Here is a 16291-nt window from a genome sequence, read left to right on the forward strand (position 1 = left end):
CGGGGTCTCCCAAGGCAGGCTGAGCCCAGAGACGAGAGACACGAGGAGGAGGGCAAAGGACCCCCCCCCCCCCACTTTCCCTGTCCCCCAAAGAACTACAGGTCCAGAGAGTATGCAGCATTTATTACAAAGCCAGGAGATACAAATGTCCCAGGGCAGGAGGGTACAGTCACAGCACCTCAGACACAGGACAAGGTGCAAACACAGACAAACCTGATGGGGGGGGGGGGGGGGCTCCCAACCCCAAACACCTAGGTTGCAAGGGAGTCTAGCCTCCTCACCTCCTCCCCGATCTGATCTATGTACACTGGAGGGGAAATAGGTGGGCAGGAATCTGGTGGGGTCTGCCCTTCAGGGGGCAGTCCACTGCCCTTGCGGGACGGAGCAGAGGTCAGAGCCTACAGGCTTCTGTCTTCTTGTGCTTTTAGATGCCTCTGTCGCTCTTTCTTGACTCTGCCTCAGCCGGGGGGTGGGGAGGGGACTGGAGGGCTGCTGGCCTTTGGCACAATCTGGGGTCTGTGCTTGTCTGAGGTTAGCCCCACTCCGCCTCTCCACGGCACTCCAGGCCCCCAGATGGGACTTTCCTCCCAGCCTTGCTAGTCAGAGTTTCGGGGTGGGGTGGGGGGCAGGGGCAGAACGGGGTGAAGCAGTTCACATTGCTAAAGCCACGGTGGAATTTCAAGGGCTGAGGCTGAGGCCTCCCGTGGCCCGAATCTTCTCTTCCACAAGATAATGATGCAAAGGCCACACACACAGGGAAAAAAAGAAAATGGCAGAACTATCTATTCTTTGCACAAAGTTTCCACTGCAAGAGGAGGAGGTAAGGGAGATGCCATCTTCACAACCCACTCACTCTTCAGAACCAGGGGATAGACTGCATTTGTAAAAGGCACTGTCTTAGCAAGTCTCTGGACATTCAACAATGGGGGGGGGGCGGTGCTGGTGGGGCCGGACAGCAGCCAAAATGGGGAAAGAGAGAGGGTAGACCCCGTTCACAGCCGGCTGGAGTTGTGCCTAAAGCTTTGGGGGCTGGTGGGGCTCCCCCAACACCCCATCTGCCTTGGGAAACAGGATGATGGAGTAGAGCTTTACTGAGCCTCAAGTGGCCCTTCGAGTCCACCGCCAGACGCCCCCAAAATAAGAGCAGGGCAAATTACACAAGACCCCCTAAAACTGAACACTCCACCCCCCCACACATACACACACACATAAAGTTTGTTTCCTGTGGCATTTAAATTAATCTGGTTGGTCCATAGAAAATAAGTATGTATATTTGGTTTTTCCTATGTACATATATATATAGATTTATTTATAAAACCCGCCCCCCACCCCTAAGGCGGGAGGAGCTGGGGCAAGTAGAAGAGGTGGAAAAGGGGCCCAGAAAAAGTGGAGGGGTGGAGAGGCATGGCTGGAAAAGGAGGGAGAGGGTCCCTTTCCTCAAGTTAAGGGGGGCACAGGAGCTCCGTTGACAGTCATCTTGCGCCCCCTGCTGGTGGAAGATGGTGTCTGCAGGCAGTTCGAGGTACCCCCGTTGGCAGCTGTGGTGGCCCCACTGGCTGTCGCAGGGGGAGTAGGGGAGGTAGGGTGGGTAGCCTGGGGCCCGTGGGAGCTGGGAGAGCCATGGCAGGGGGTGGCTGGGCTGGGAAGGGAGGAGGAGGTGGCTGGCAGGGTGGCAGGGCTGGGAGCCTTGTCGCTGACTGACTCACACTCAGATGCCCCGCTGGTGTTGGTGCCCTCCGAGGGGGTGGGTGCCGTGGGCAAGGTGAGCCGCTTGCAGGCCGGCTGGACCCGATACTTGAGGGGGAGAGGGCCATTCTGCAGGGAGAGGGGGCAGAGAGGCAGTGAAGGGGAGGGTGTCGGGAGAAAGAGGCCACCCAGGAAGCTACCCAACCCTCACCCCACAGGGCCCAGATAGAGGAACGGGGCCCAGGCCTTGGAGAGGAGCAGATAGGCAAACAAGACTGACCAAGCAAGGCCAGAGATACAGGGGCACACAAAGACCCAGAGAGGCAGACAGAACGTCCAAGGCCAGAGACCGGAGAGGAGAGAGGCTGGAAGGCAGGAAGCAGCATCCGCTCCTCCACGGCCACCCGACCCTGCTTTCTGCCCCCAAATCAGGGCATGTCATCTGCCAAAGGGTCCTTTTTCCCTTTAGAGTGTGGGAGGCCATCATCAGAAGATGGCCGGAAGCGGCCGGCCTGCTGTGGCAGACCACCCTGGACATGCCCAGCTCATGGGACAAGGCATGAACCGTGATTACTGGTCACTATGTGGTCACTGTGGCCACAGACCAATGCCAGACCCTGCAGGGCTCCCCTCCCGGCCCTGTCCCCGCCCTGCACCCTCCCGCCCAGCTCACCCGCCGCCAGGGATAGATGTAGGCTATATCCATGAGAGTGTAGTACTCCTTCAGTGGCTCGTCCTCGTATAGAACCTCCACCTGGAGGAGGAGATGGAGAACACCATTACCCGGTTCAGGTTCAAGGCTCCAGCCATTTGGCAGAGAGGCTCCTAGCTAGGGGTGGGAAGTGGGGCAATGGGGAGGAGGGACTTGCAGGTGTTCCCTTACTACTTTGGGGTTTTGTGGTGGGTTTGACTTCCCGGTCATGCTTGTCCCAACCGAACTCCAGACCACCAGACGGAGAAGGAAGGATCCAGAGAACATCATTAACAACCCCTGCCTCCCGCCATCCACGCAGCTGTCTGAATCCCTCAATCTCTGGCAGGTCCTCCAGAGATAAAGGGGGGGGGGGGGCAAAGAAAAAGCCCAGGTGAGAAAGATCTCGCAGAGCACTGGCTCTTGCCCAGGCTGCAGTGGAATGACCCTGGACGCGTTAAAAAAACACATGCTTGGGGCAGCTGGGTGGCTCAGTCGGTTGAGCGTCCGACTTCAACTCAAGTCATGATCTCACCACTCATGAGTTCAAGCCCCCTATCAGGCTCTGTGAGGACAACTCAGAGCCTGGAGCCTGCTTCAGATTCTGCATCCCTCTCTCTCTGTCCCTCCCCCCACGCACGCTCTGTGTCTCTCCCTCTCAAAAATAAACATTAACAAAAAATTTAAAAAAAAAACAACAACACATGCTTGGATCTCACCAGAGATTCTGATTTAATTGGTATGACATGAGTCAAGTTTTAAAGCCTCCCACACGATTCTGATCTGCAGCAAAGTTTGGGATCCGTTGTCCTAGAGCCTTGATACCCAAAGTGTGGTACACAGACCAGTAGTATTGGCAACACCTAGGAACCTGCTAGAAATGCAGAACCTATCTATGCTTTAACAAGATCTTTAGAGAACCAGTGACGTATTCGAATTCGAGAAGTGCTGTCCAAGACCTCCAGTGGAATTTCAGACTGGCCTTCCTTCAGCCAGGTGGCCCCAGACAACCCCCTATATTTCTGCACACATACCTCTGGCACAGTTCTGAACATGCAAGCATGCACATGTGCACACATATGCGCGCGCGCACACACACACACACGTACACTCCGTCTTGGTTCCCGTGCATCTCTGCACACTGACTTCAACGGACAAAGACTACTCCACCCTAATCTTGGTTTCAATTACCCTTCTACTCAGCTCAATTACACAACCACGCAGGTCCTCGTGTCACCCAGCCTGCTCAGAACAGTGGCTGGGATGCACAGATTGCCAGATGCAGCCACACAACACGCACTCAGTTTCTGAGAGGGCCTAGGGACTCACCTTGTATTTGCTGGGCACATCCATCTTGTTGCGAAGAAACTTGGCGAGATGCATGACGGTCATGGCTGCTGGGCATTGCAGGAACCGCACCCCTGTCTGCTGAGGGAGAAGCACCCAAGGGCTGGGGTCCACCCCAGGCACGCTCTCCCTGTCCGCATCCCACCCCTAGGCAGGTCCCCAGCACTCACCTTCTCCTTGTCCCCATCCCCATTCTCCAGAGGACCTTTCTTTTCCTCCCGGTCCCTGGGGGAGGAGAAACAATGAAGCTAGGGAAACCCTGAAGCAGGCAGGATCCCCCAACACACACAGCCAGAAGACCTTCCTGGAGACACCTTCTCCTGCTAGGGGAAGGGGGCCAGGGTGGGAGAGAGGGGCGACCCAACCTAGGACCCCCAAAACCAGGCGTGGCTCAGACTTGCCTGACACCTTCATAGAACTCGATGGAGAGGCTGACAATCTCGTTGTCGCTCAGAGCTCCCTTCTCCTGCTCCAGGACCTCGCCGCGGTCCTCGTTGGAGCCGTTGGGGACTGCAGAAGGAGAGAGAGCTGAGGGGCTGGCCTAGGACGGGGACAGGAGCCCCACCAAGGACCCTGGATCTCACAGCTCGGGGGGTGGGGAGCGCAACCATCCCCTGGGCCGGAGCGGTGACGCGGCGGCCCGTGCAGGGCGGACAGCCCGGGGCGGCACCGCCCGCTCAGGGGAACAGGCAAGCGAACACGCTCACCTTCGGTCAGGGGGTACGCTGCATAGAAATCCCGCCGTCGTTTCATCTCATCTGGAAGAGGAAAGCAGGGTGAGGATGGAGCACCAGACAGGGAAGCGTGGGGCTGTGGGCAGGATGAAGCGGGGGGAGATACCTTTAAAAAGCCCAGGGACCAGTTTATAGACGATGTCTTGCAGGGTTTTGTCCGATCTGGAAAAAGCACGGAGTCCCGTCAGCAACCACCTCACCCTGCTCTCCCCAGCCAGGAACCTTTATTCCCACCTCCCCTCCTTAGATCCGGGGCACAGGCACCAGGGCCCCCAGAGGCCCGGTCTTTACCCCTCCAGTACTTCTCAGCCTAGACAAGCCGGATACAACACAGAGGGAGGGGGAGGGGCCTTGCGTCGACGCCCTGTGCTTCTCCCCCACCTGCCACCTTGGCTACAGGATGCAAAGAGGGCTGAGGGACAGAGGGCAGATGACCCAGAGAGTCGGCGCGGGCGGGAGGGACAGCGCCGGGCCCACCTGATGCTCAGCAGCGGCCTGGTTTTGTGGACCTGCACATCGCACATGGGGCAGTACTTGTTGGTCTCCAGGTAGCGCACGATGCAGGTTTTGCAGACTTGGGGGTGGGGGGTGGAGAAAGAAAGGAGAGTCAGAGCCCCCTTCGTAATCCAGGACCAGCCACCGACGGCCTCTGCTCAGATTCAGGTATCCCTTCCTCTCCACCTTGTCCCCGCAGCTCAGCCCATTCAAAGGCTCAACGTGGTCCTGGGCTCACCCCTCCTCCGTCCTTGGGGGAGGAGGGGCCGTGGGAGTGCGTGCGTGCGGGTGTCAGGCCAGTGTCATGTACCAAGCAGAAGGGGCGCCCCAAGTCCGATGGAGTACAAAACAACAGCCCGCCTGCTGGACACCTCCCAGGGTCCTGGACCTCTGCCACCGAGCCCAGTGGGCACGTGCATCTTCGGGGGCTGCAGCTCCAGCCAGAGGATGGAGGAGGGAACCGAGGGGTCAGGTAGGTGAAAGCTCCTGAAATAAACCTCCGGGCTGACCCCTCCAGTCTCCCCCCTGCCCCTCAGGAGTCTCTCTGCGGCCAGGGACCGCCACGAGGTGCACGGACGCGCGTGCTCTCCAGGGCAGGGCCTTGTGCTCTGCCCTCCCCAGGCAGTGCCCCTCCGACCTGGCCAAAGACTGCCTGTCCTGAGCGGCGGCCCCTCTGCCCAACTCACAGGAATGCAAGCACTCCACGATGGTGGTGGCGTCGATGAAGTACCCCCCGCAGAGGGCACACATGAGGTGAGGGTTCAGCTCTGTGATTTTGATCCGTGTGGTCCGATGCATGATGCCGGGGTGGGGGGCAGGGGGCCTGGGGAGCGTCACCCTGAGAAATGAAAGTGGGATCAGAAACCCAGAGGCCCAAGAGCCCCTCCCACAGTCCACACCACCCAACGTCTGTCCCGAAGCCCAAGGCTTTTGCTCTCTGCCTCCGAGGCCAGACTGGCTACGTGCATGGGGTTGGCTCCTCCTGGCCCCTCTTGAGTATTCACCAGGTAAGGGGGCTCTGGAGATGCGTGCCACCTTGAGCGACACCATCGGGCTCCATCTCAAGAGCAGGAGGAAAGATGAAGTTAGACCAACTCTCCAGAGGAGGCAGGAAAATTGAAGAGAACAGAGTTTTTCAAAATGTCCCTGATCCCAATCCACATTCACTGAAGTGAGTGCTAGGAGCTGAGGACACTTAGACCCCCCTCTACCCAGGTGCAAGGCCCCTGCCTCGGTCTTTCTACTCCATCCTCCCCTCCTTCCACCCCATCACCCCTCCCCCAGGAAGGCAGTCCCGGAAACACTGTGGCCACGGGATACCCTAGGTTTAGAGGGAGCACCCCACCATCTCGTCCTCCTAGCTCTACATCCAGACTGGGCCCGGAGTGCTCCCTGGAGGTCCACCATACGCTGGCCATGCAGGTTCCAGGCCTGGCGCTCAGGCAGGAAACACGGAGGATGGTCCTTACGCGCCCGAAGTTGGGAGCACGCAGCTCCAGCCTGACCCCAGCCCCGACCCTGCAGGTAGTGGCAAAGAGCCTGGGCAAAAGAGACTGCTCTTGCCCCTTCTGCGCAGTCCCCGCTGGACGGCCCACCGTGCAAGTCCCCCGGTCCCACACGCAGTCCGGGACCTCCCTCCCAGGCACGCACAGCAATTTCTCCACGTGGACACTGCTGCCACGCCGGCTGCCTGTCCCCAGGCTGTCCAGTGACACACCACAGGCTCTCAGAGATATGCCCGCCAAAGCTGGGCAGAAAGTTCTCTCTGCAGCAGCCCCGAGCACCCAGCCAGGCCTTGGCAGGGACCTGGGAGGTCAGTCAGAGCCCAACTCTGAATTGGTTGATATGCCTAACTTCTCGGTATAAAAACCAAACCTGCACCTAGAAGGGAAGGCCCCTCCCTCCCTCCCTCCTCTTTCCCAGAGTAAAAGCCCAAGGCGTGGGGCTTGGGAGAGTGGCCAAGCCCCAATGACTCCTTCACAACATACACCCTTCTCTCCTTTCCAGAAAGATTTCTAAAGCCACCATATTGGGTTTTCTAGGACCAGAAATTCACAGCCAGGATCAACAGTTTCTATAGAGACCCCAGGATGAGTTTGGCCAGGACCCAAACAGCCAACAGAGGCTGGCCAGAGACCCAAAGAGATGGAGAGACAGACACAAAGGCCACACGCGGGAGAGACACCAAGTCTGCAGGGCAGACAGGGGACCAAGCAAGCCCAGAGAGCCAGCGGAGACACAGCGGCCCAAGGAAGGAAAGGGGCTCCTGTTCCAAGGAGGGCGGCCTAGGCCAGCCTCCCTGCAAGGGTTCCCCCCTTAACAATTACGCAGAAGGCTTGCTGGCTACTCCACTGTTTGGTCGTTTCCATAGTAACCCTGTCCCTGGCAAGATGCCCAAATATTATTACAACCATCCAGAGGAGAGAACAAACTCCAAGTGGCTGTGTCGCTGAGTGTGCGTAATATCCATTGGATGTGTACGTGATGTCTGGGCTTCCAAAACTACTTTGTACGACTGCTTGACCTGTGCATGCGTGCATGCGTGCGTGCGTGCGTGCGTGTGTATCCAAATGAACCTTTGTGTGCATGCACAGACAGAAACAACACATTCTGGTCGATGCTGGTTGCTATCGGCGCATCTCACACCCGGCTGTGTCTCTCCCTCTCACGTACGCACACGTACGTACACACAAACACACAGGCGCTTCCCACTGCCTCAGTCACCTCATTCACACACTGGCTGCATTTGCACAACACACACTGGCTCTTAAGAACTTCCATGCAGTTCCTGCCAGGTAGACTGTGGCCTCAACACGCAGGAGTTCCTAGGCAAGGGGCCGTGACCTTTACCCTCTCACTTCCGCGAGCATTTGTGAGAATTCGGACCAAGATCATCTCTCAAGCTCCTTTCTAGATGCGCGGGAGAAGGAAGGAGCTGTGGAGCTGACTGTATAGAAATATTCCTCCTTGTCTGGTGTAAGAGCAGGCCCCCCTCGCCCCGCACTCCCAGCTCCCCCCACCCTATCCCCAGGGGCCTCAGACTGCTACCTCTGGGGCTGGGGGTGGGGAGAAGCACTGATTGGCTCCTCACCTGATTGCCATGGTTACCTGCAGGGCCCTGCCAGCAGGTGCCAAGAACAACTGTAAACAGGAGCTTGGTTCCCCCACTGTGCGCCCCCCACACCTGACACCCAATTCCTTCCCAGCTGCAACTGGCGGGTGTATCGTGGGAAGGAGAGGGAAGAGGGGTGACGGTGGCTGGACTTCTGGCTGTCATCACGTGAGGGAAGAGGTTGGGAGATGGGAAACAGCGTGAGGGAGAAAGACAGAGAAGTTCCGTGAAGCAGAAAAGGGAGCCAAGGGCCATTTGGAAGTGGCCGCTGTGGAGCTCTGGGGGACTTAACAGGTCAGTCCCACCGACACCACCACAGCGGACCTGTGCCCTGTCCCCCATGCCCAACTGCAGCCAAGTCATTCAACACCTTTTGTCCCCAAACCACCGTTCTTTGCAAGGGCATGATGGCTGGGCAGCCCATCCTGGCCCCTGGGGATCCGGGTCTTGGCCACAGTGGAAAGAAAGGAGCCTGGGTCAGCACCCAGCGCCAGCTCCTCCTTGCCATTCAAGCCTGACCTTTGTCTTTCCTCTTCTTCAAAGCCCCTACTAATTAGAGACCACCCCCATCTCTCCATTCTAGCCAGTCTTTTTCTGGAAGCTCTCTGCACTATAGGGCTCTCTTGTTTTTGTTTTGTGTTGTTTTGATTTTCTTCTGCAAAACAGGCTGTCTTTGATAACCCAGAGGTCTCTGCTCCTTCAGATGCCCCACGACAGCATTCTCTGCTCTGCCTTTCCTGCACATGAAATTAGCCCCACTCCCCACTAGAAAATCACCAGGTCTTAGGAAAAGTCACTCAAGGTCACATGCAGACACCTAGAACTGCGGAAGTAGAAGGGATCTTAGAAGGCGTCTTGTCCAATCCTTTCATTTTCCAGATGAAGAAATTCGGAAAGAAGTGACTTAGCTAAGGTCATGCAGTAACGCAGTGGCAGTCCTAGGAGGAGAAACTGCCTGGCTCCTGTTCCAGTGCTCTCTACACACTGGCACCCAGGCCAGGCTCCCCTCTCATCTAAGAAACCAATAAGCCTGGCCTGACTCCATCCAGGCAGGTGGAAGGCAGAAGGACTCCAGGTTCCTTAGAAGACTGCTCAGTGAGCCTTCTGGGGGAGGTCAGAGTCTGGCCCAAACATGACCATCAGCACACATTCTCACCTTGAAGCAGGAAGAGGGACAGAGACTAATTGCCTCACCCCACTTCCACGGAACAGTTAGAGAAACTGAGGCTCCACGGGAGCACAGTGAGCCAGAATGTACTAGGTGCATTCCTCTGGTAGCTGTGTGGGTCCAACTGCACAAGCTCTGTGTATTTGTGTATGGAGGGGGAGCACAGGGGTCCGCCTGGGGACAATGTCGACCTCTCAATGTTCCCTGATCCTTGACCCTGGGACCTGCCCCTCCTTGCCAGCGGCGTCAAAAACATCCTCTAGTCTCCTGAAGCCGGGCTCATTGTCCCCTCTCTGCTCTCCCCCCTCAGCTTCCTAAGATCAAACAAAGACAAAACCCAAAATATACACCCAGAGCTACACATTGCCGAATATACACAGAGGCACACAAAGCCAGACACACCCCCTCCATCTCTCTCACACAACACACAAGGCCAGACAGACACTACACACACACACACACACACACACACACACACACACACACACCAGGCCAGACACACCCCATCACACATACAGCCAGACCAGAGCCAGGCCCACACTTGCCAGATGTATAAGCCACCCCCACCCACCCCAGCAGCACACCGTCTGACATCCCTGCCTGAAACCAGAGCTGGAAATATACGCTAACCTTTTGTGCATCCCCGGTCCACCCAGGATAAATTATAACATAAGTCTTCCAGCAACAAAGGCAGTGCAGCTCCCAACCTCCACTCGGGGGGCCAGAGGCTGGAGGAGTAGGGTGGGCATCTGACCTGCACAAAGATGTAGCCTCTTCCTGTTCAGGCTGTCTCCATTTCCATGGCAACAGCTCCATCAACCTAGACCTCTCAGGCAAGGCCAGGGGCAGCAGAGAGCCCCCCCCCCCCGCCCTCCTGCCCACCCCCAAAGACTCCAACTTGAACTCCACTCAAGCCACACAGGGTGGATACTGAGTCCCAGGTCTCACCTGGGGTCGGTTTCCGGCCTCATTCCAAAGACAGCTCTAAGGCCACAACCTCCAACTCCAAACCAGGGAGCCCAAGGCCACAACCTCCAACTCCAAACCAGGGAGCCCCTGGGAAAACCTCCCCACCCAAAAGCTGCAACAGAGCTGGCTTTATGCTCCTTCTCCAAGTACTAACACCTTGGAACAGAGTGGAGACGGGGAGAAGAAGAGAAATGAGAGTTTCAGGAACAGATACAAACTGCGAGAGGCCCAGAGAAGGAGGCATCAGAAGACAGCGGGAGACAACCAGGAGACAGACCCCCTACTTCCCCCCCTCTCGCCCCCCCAAGCAACAGGGAGCTCAGGAGAGACTGAGGCATATATACGTATGGTGGGGGTTCTTCTAAGAGACAAAGACCAGGAAGAAGCGCGGAGTAACACTTCCACGGTATTTACAGGCAAATCCACCACCCCCAGGCCTCTTCCTTCCCCACCTCAAGCCCTCCGAAGCAATTCTGGGCAGATGGGGGCAGTGGGGGAGGGGGAGAGGCATGCCTAGGCCCACTGTGGAGACAGGAGGGGCAGGGGTGTCTGCTGGCCCAGAGGTCCCACCCCCTCAGAGCTAGAGGAAGGAGGGCCGGGGGAGGGAGGGGGCAGCCCGGCTCCTCGGTGGAAGAGGGGCCAGTCGGTCAGACCCCTCCTGCCTCCGCTGGCGATGGGAAATATCGCGATAACTCTCCCCCCTTCTCCCTTCTACTCCCTCCTCCCGGGCTTCCCCCGGAGCCTGGGTCAGAGGATCAGGGACCTCAGTTACCGGGTGGCCGTTCCTACCTTCCCTAGAGTCAAACTTTCGGCGGAGCCCAAGGAGGGGTGTTCCGGAGAAAGAGGCTCTGCCCGGGTGGTTCGGGGAGGGGGCGGGGCGCCCAGTCCGGGGCTGGGGGGGAAAGGGACCCGCTGGGGGAGGTGCCCGAGAGGCCGGGGACCCGGGCATGGAGGAGCGCCCTCCCCCGGCCCCGCAGCGATCAAAAAGGCATGTCGCTTTCCTCCCGGTCTCAAGTCCCTGCGCGTCCACGACGCCCCAGTGCCCACGGAAGAAGCAGAGAGCGACCCCTCCCCAGACCGAAAGGGGTAGTGGGGCAGGGCCAGAGGCCGCTCTGGCTCGTGCGGCGGGCGAGGGGGGCAGAGATCCGGCCCCGCGCGCAGCCCACAGCCCTGGTGGCTGCCTCGGACCCTCCCCCTCGCTACCTCAGGAGCAGGTCTGCGAGGGGGCTGCGGCACAAAGAGGTGGTGGTCGAGGGAGACGCCAAATCGCTAAAAGGGGGAATCCATTTCGGCCATCTTGGAAGGGAGGAAAGGGAAAAGGGGAGAGAAAAGGGAGAAAGAAAGGCGGACGGGGCGAGCTAGGATAGGGGCTGGCGGGGTGGGGCGGGGACGCGAGAAGCAGGCCCGGTTCGGAGTCTCCCCCTCCCGCAGGGGTGTGTAAGGAGGGATGGACCGGCCCCCCAGCCCCGTTCCAGTTGCGGAGAAGGAAAGGACAGGGAGTCTGCCTCCACTTACCTGGGTTCGGGGTCCGGTGGGTCTCGGGGAGGGGGGGATGGGAGGGAGGGAGGGAAGGGGGGGGAGGGGGGCCGCAGCCTTGTCGCTCGCTCTGGCGGCGGGAGGGGAGAAACCTACGGTAAGAAAGGAGTTTGTGAAAGCGGCTTGGGGTGGGAGGGAGAGAGGGGAGGGGAGGGGACGGAGGGGGGAGGGGAGGGACCGGGGCTGGGGGGGTACAAAATGGCTTTTTTTCCTCCAGACAAGAGTAGGTCCCGCCCACTACTCACCCACGTGACCTCATTCCTTCAGGGTGTTTGCGGAGAGGGGAAGAGGAGGAGGGGGAGAGGCTAAGGCGGCTGCCCCCACACCGGGTGCCGGGCCCCCTAAACTAGGACGCGACCTCACTCTTCCCAAACAGACCCTGACCCTGGAGGATGTATCCTCCTCTCTGTTAACCTCTGCAGTTAACCCTCCCCCCCCCAAGTTGTGTGTGTGCCCCCCAACCCCCTGACCCTGCGATCCCCGCCCCTAAGCTGGGGCGCCTGGAAAATGGTGAAATGAGGGGGACCGGGCTGAGATGTGGTTCGTTCTGCAGTCCTACACGGCCTAGACCAAAGGGCGCTGGGTTCTGGCGGGGGACTCGACACCTCCGGCCACGCGTCCAGGGTATTTTCATTCACTCTAAGTGACACTCCCTTAAAATTAACAACTGCAACGGTGGGAAGAGAGCGTGTCCTCCCCACCCCCCTGGCCCCTCTCGGCGGCGGGATCACTGGCTCTAAAACGCCACCGCCCGGGACCCAGCCAGGGCGCCCAGGGGAAGCGAACTGCCGGGGGACGGAGGGAGGGGCCGAGGGGGTAGTCTGAGTGGGGGGGGGGGGGTCGGTTTGCTGGGGTGGAGGCTGGCGCCTCCCGCGTGCTCGGGCGGAGAAGAATGGAACGTAACCTGGGCTGCGAGACCATCTGAAGACCGGGACTCACTCCCGGTCCGGGACACAATAACCCGCTCGAATGCAAGAGGCCCGACTGGACTAGAAAACCAGGCGCCGGGGCCCGAAAGCGGGCCCGCGCTTTTTCTCCTCCCCTGCGCTGCTTCCCGCATTTTTCGCCGGGGAGCTCCGAGCTCTGCGCGGTTGGTGCGCCTCCCTCGCCCCGGCGGCGGGAGGAGCCGGGCGAGCGCAAAGGCGGCTGGTGCCAGTCCGCCTCCGACCGTCGCTCCCGGCTCCTCCCAGCGCTCGGGCTCCCGTCCCCAGTGGCTCCCGCTGGGAGGGGAAAACGAAGAGGGAGGCTTGGAAAGGCAGGGAGGAGCGGCTGAGGCTGGCGCCGGGAAAGCCAATCGATACTCCGTTACGGCGACGACCCGGGCCCTGCCTCATTAGGACGGTCGATTCGCTTATTCGTTATTCAAGATTTATTAGAGATGGTCACCGGGTCTGTCCCTCCAGAGAGCTTGATTATCCGGCCAGAAGGGCCATTAAGCGCACTGGCGGTGGGTGGCTCGAGTTAGGAAATTAGGAGACAAATATTCCGCAAGCTTCGTAGCGCCTGCCTCCTGCTTCCTTAAGCGCTCGCAGCTCAGGCCGCCCCGAAGCCGGGCCCCCTGGACTGAATGCCTTCACCCTTTGGCCGGCGACAAGGAGACCTGCGGACATTGGCCGCCAAGTGACCTCAGAAGCTTCAGCCTTCAGCCCACAGCAGCCAAATGGGGGCGGAGAGGAAGAGGATGGGCGGGAGAGATTTCCTCTTGGAGGGGGTGCTCTGAGAACCCGCGGGAGAAGATGCGGGGAGGGGTTAGAGAGCCCGGTCACCTACTCCCCTGTCCTTACGCGGGAATACCAGGAGTTTGCCGCCCCTCTTGGAAAGGGGGCTTTTGGCATGGACACACCCACTGTCCCCAGGGCAAGTGGGTCGACAGCAACCTGAATTCTGCCAGGGAAGACTCGCGCATCCTCTACTGTCCCCCAGTTGCCTTGTGGGGAGGGGAGTGCAGCAGGGAGTGTCACTCCTTTCCTGCTAAAAGATTCATGGGGCAAGAGAAACCTGTAGGGGCTTCCCGAAGACCTCCATCCTACACACGATTCACAGGGGCACCTAGGGCTGCCTTCCAAGTGTGTGTACCGGAGGGGGGGGGGGTGGTGGGGGACAGGTATCAGCCAGGAGGAGGAGGGCTGGTAAATCCACACTTTGGTCCTTTCATCCCAGAGTGTTGCAGCTAGGGGGCCCATCACACTCACGCGGGTCCATCCACTCCTTCCTCAGAGAGTTATTAAGCGTCAGTCACTAGCAAACCACAAGACAGAGGGATGAACACCCCACTACTCACTAAAACTTCATTTTAATCATTTCCATCCTGGGCAACCAGTCCCCACCTCCCTGGCCTTTCTGACTTATCAGGAGAACTTTCTGAGAGCCAATCTTTCTCACATGTGAAGCTCTCTGGTCTCTTGACAAAGAAGCACCTGTCATGTAGCAATGTGGAATACTGTACTAGGTACTGGAGACCTAAAACTGATGAGCCAGGCTTTAGCCTGCAGGGAGCTCACGGCCCAGTGGGTTTACATAGCCTGTCCCGTTAGCTTCCATGGCACTGGGTATCCCTCCAGGTTGCCCGCACCAGCCCTGTGAGCACCTGGTAAGGGTGGGTAAGCACTGGGGAAGGTTTTCACAAGAGGTGTCCTTTGGGCCCAATCTTGAGGAGAAGCCAGATATCCAAGAGAACTGCCTGAGTCCTTTGCTTAGCTCTTCATCCTAGAACGTGCCTCCGGCTGCCATTAGGTGCCAATGCTTCCCCTGCGTTCTGTGCTAGTTGTATGACCTCACCGGGGTCTCTAGCTGACGACTTCTCATCAGAAGAATCACTGTGTCTGGCACAGACTAGAAGCCTCCAGAGGGCAGGAACCCTGGGAAATCTAATTAATTATTTCTGGCACATGCCAAGAGCTACTGTGAGATTAAGATCCCCTAGAAGATGATGACAAAGGCAGGAGAGGGTGGCTCCTCTAGTGACTTTATGACTGTCTTTGCCTCCTTCTCTCTCCCCAAGACAATGTCGTTTGTCAGTTTCTGCTTCTATTTCTCCTTCTCTGCCCCACTGCTCTGTATTTCTAGAAAAAAATAGTTTTGTTGTTGTTGTTTTCCTTTTTTGGAGGCTTCGCATATGAACTGCTTCTCTTTTCCCTCCATTTTCTTGGTGTCTTCCTTCCACTCACCGCACCTATTTCCCTGTCATCTCCCTTTTCTGTCTCTCTGTATCACCACTCTGTTGTCTCTCACAGCTCTGTATCTCACCTCTGTTGCTTCACCCCACAATTTCTCCCTGCCTTTGTCTCTGGCGCCACTTTCTTCCCTTCCAAACATAATATTTCGAGAGGGTAACATCGATTGAGGCAGACAATGGAAAACTGTCCCACCTCCACTGTAAATTCATTCTTAATCCTACGAAAAATGCAACCTGAAACGTATTGCACAGCGAGACAAAAACCTCTGTCTTCGCCTTTCCTGCAATCCAGCCTGGGGGCGGGGTGGGAGGTAGGCGGTGGAGGAAAGTGCTGGAGAAATAATCCCATCATTGACTGAACATCAAGGAATTTTCAATCACAATGACCCTCTGACTTGCTATAGATAAAAACATCTGCCGTTTCAAAACGGAATTTGGCATCTTAGATGTTGGGAGGATACCGCTTAGGTTTTTCTTTTAGTAGAGGGGGGAGAAAAAAAGGCAGCGTCCCTGGGTGGGCTCGAACCACCAACCTTTCGGTTAACAGCCGAACGCGCTAACCGATTGCGCCACAGAGACTGCGACAACTGCCAGCGTGGCGGTGAGCCGAGTCAATGGGAGCGAGCCTATGACGGCGCAGGAATCCAACGGAAACCCTGCAATCGGGCGAAAGCAGTCAGGCCCTGGGGAGAAAGGGAAAGGTCCCAATCAAGGAAAGGGAGGAGGAGGGACCTTTACGTCCCTCCTTTATTGGTTCTGGGAGGGGTAGTCGCTGGCTTCCTCCGGATCGCTCTTAGGGGAAGATAAGAAGATGGAAAAGTCCGAAACGTCCTTTTTTTAGGGTGACCTGGGTCTTGGGGATACGTGGGGAGGGGGGCCTCAAAAAGCATAACCACCTTTGGTCTCGAAACCTCCCCTTTGAACCTGAACCCCTGCAGCCGCAGCCCATCCGCGACGCCCTCCCTTTGTCCCTCCCCCTCGAAACATTAACTATGTACTGAATCGGCGCCTGCTAAAGACCAGGCACCGTTCTAGGCCAGCGAATGTGCAGAGCCTAGCATAGTACCTGGCACATAAGAGACGGAAGGATTTCTGGAAAGAATAAATGAAACAAGCTAGCGTAATACACCCGAGCCACACGGAGCGATCACAACACCGTGGTCCTTCAGCTGGGACCGCAGCCCCTATGCTGGGCTTCACCAGCCCACGTGCACACAGGTCCCAGCCCCGGTCCTCCGAGCCGGGAGTCCCGGTCCGCCGCGATCCCAGCTTGCACCGCGGCGCCAGGCTCTTCCGCACTCAACAGTGACTTTTCACTTTCCGCCTTCCCATTCTCGGTTTTGGCTTCTCAACCAAACTCCGGTTCTGATGACTGACA

The 16291-nt window shown here is 58.0% G+C and overlaps 1 protein-coding gene and 1 non-coding gene across 5 annotated transcripts; both read right to left on the reverse strand.

Moving 5' to 3' along the window:
* Positions 1 to 86: 86 nt before the first annotated feature.
* Positions 87 to 6832, reverse strand: PCGF2 (polycomb group ring finger 2). Of its 4 annotated transcripts, none has more exons than XM_049637510.1 (10): positions 5640 to 6821; positions 4936 to 5032; positions 4565 to 4620; positions 4432 to 4482; positions 4126 to 4234; positions 3895 to 3949; positions 3707 to 3805; positions 2360 to 2440; positions 1707 to 1815; positions 87 to 1506 (listed from the first exon to the last, which is right to left on the reverse strand). In XM_049637510.1, exons 1-10 carry the CDS (start codon positions 6001 to 6003, stop codon positions 1310 to 1312), a joined length of 1218 nt encoding a protein of 405 aa, XP_049493467.1. In that variant the 5' UTR covers positions 6004 to 6821; the 3' UTR covers positions 87 to 1309. The 4 variants fall into 4 exon arrangements, with proteins under 4 accessions (XP_049493467.1, XP_049493465.1, XP_049493466.1 ...); XM_049637511.1 differs by having other exon boundaries at positions 1377 to 1486; positions 5640 to 6832; XM_049637508.1 differs by having other exon boundaries at positions 1350 to 1815; positions 5640 to 6531.
* Positions 6833 to 15418: 8586 nt separating this feature from the next.
* TRNAN-GUU (transfer RNA asparagine (anticodon GUU)) lies at positions 15419 to 15492 on the reverse strand. The gene has a single exon. It is a non-coding gene; the product is annotated as a tRNA-Asn (tRNA).
* Between the last annotated feature and the right edge of the window lie 799 nt (positions 15493 to 16291).

This window comes from Panthera uncia, chromosome E1 (genome assembly GCF_023721935.1).
Source record: "Panthera uncia isolate 11264 chromosome E1, Puncia_PCG_1.0, whole genome shotgun sequence".
NCBI lineage: Eukaryota > Metazoa > Chordata > Mammalia > Carnivora > Felidae > Panthera > Panthera uncia.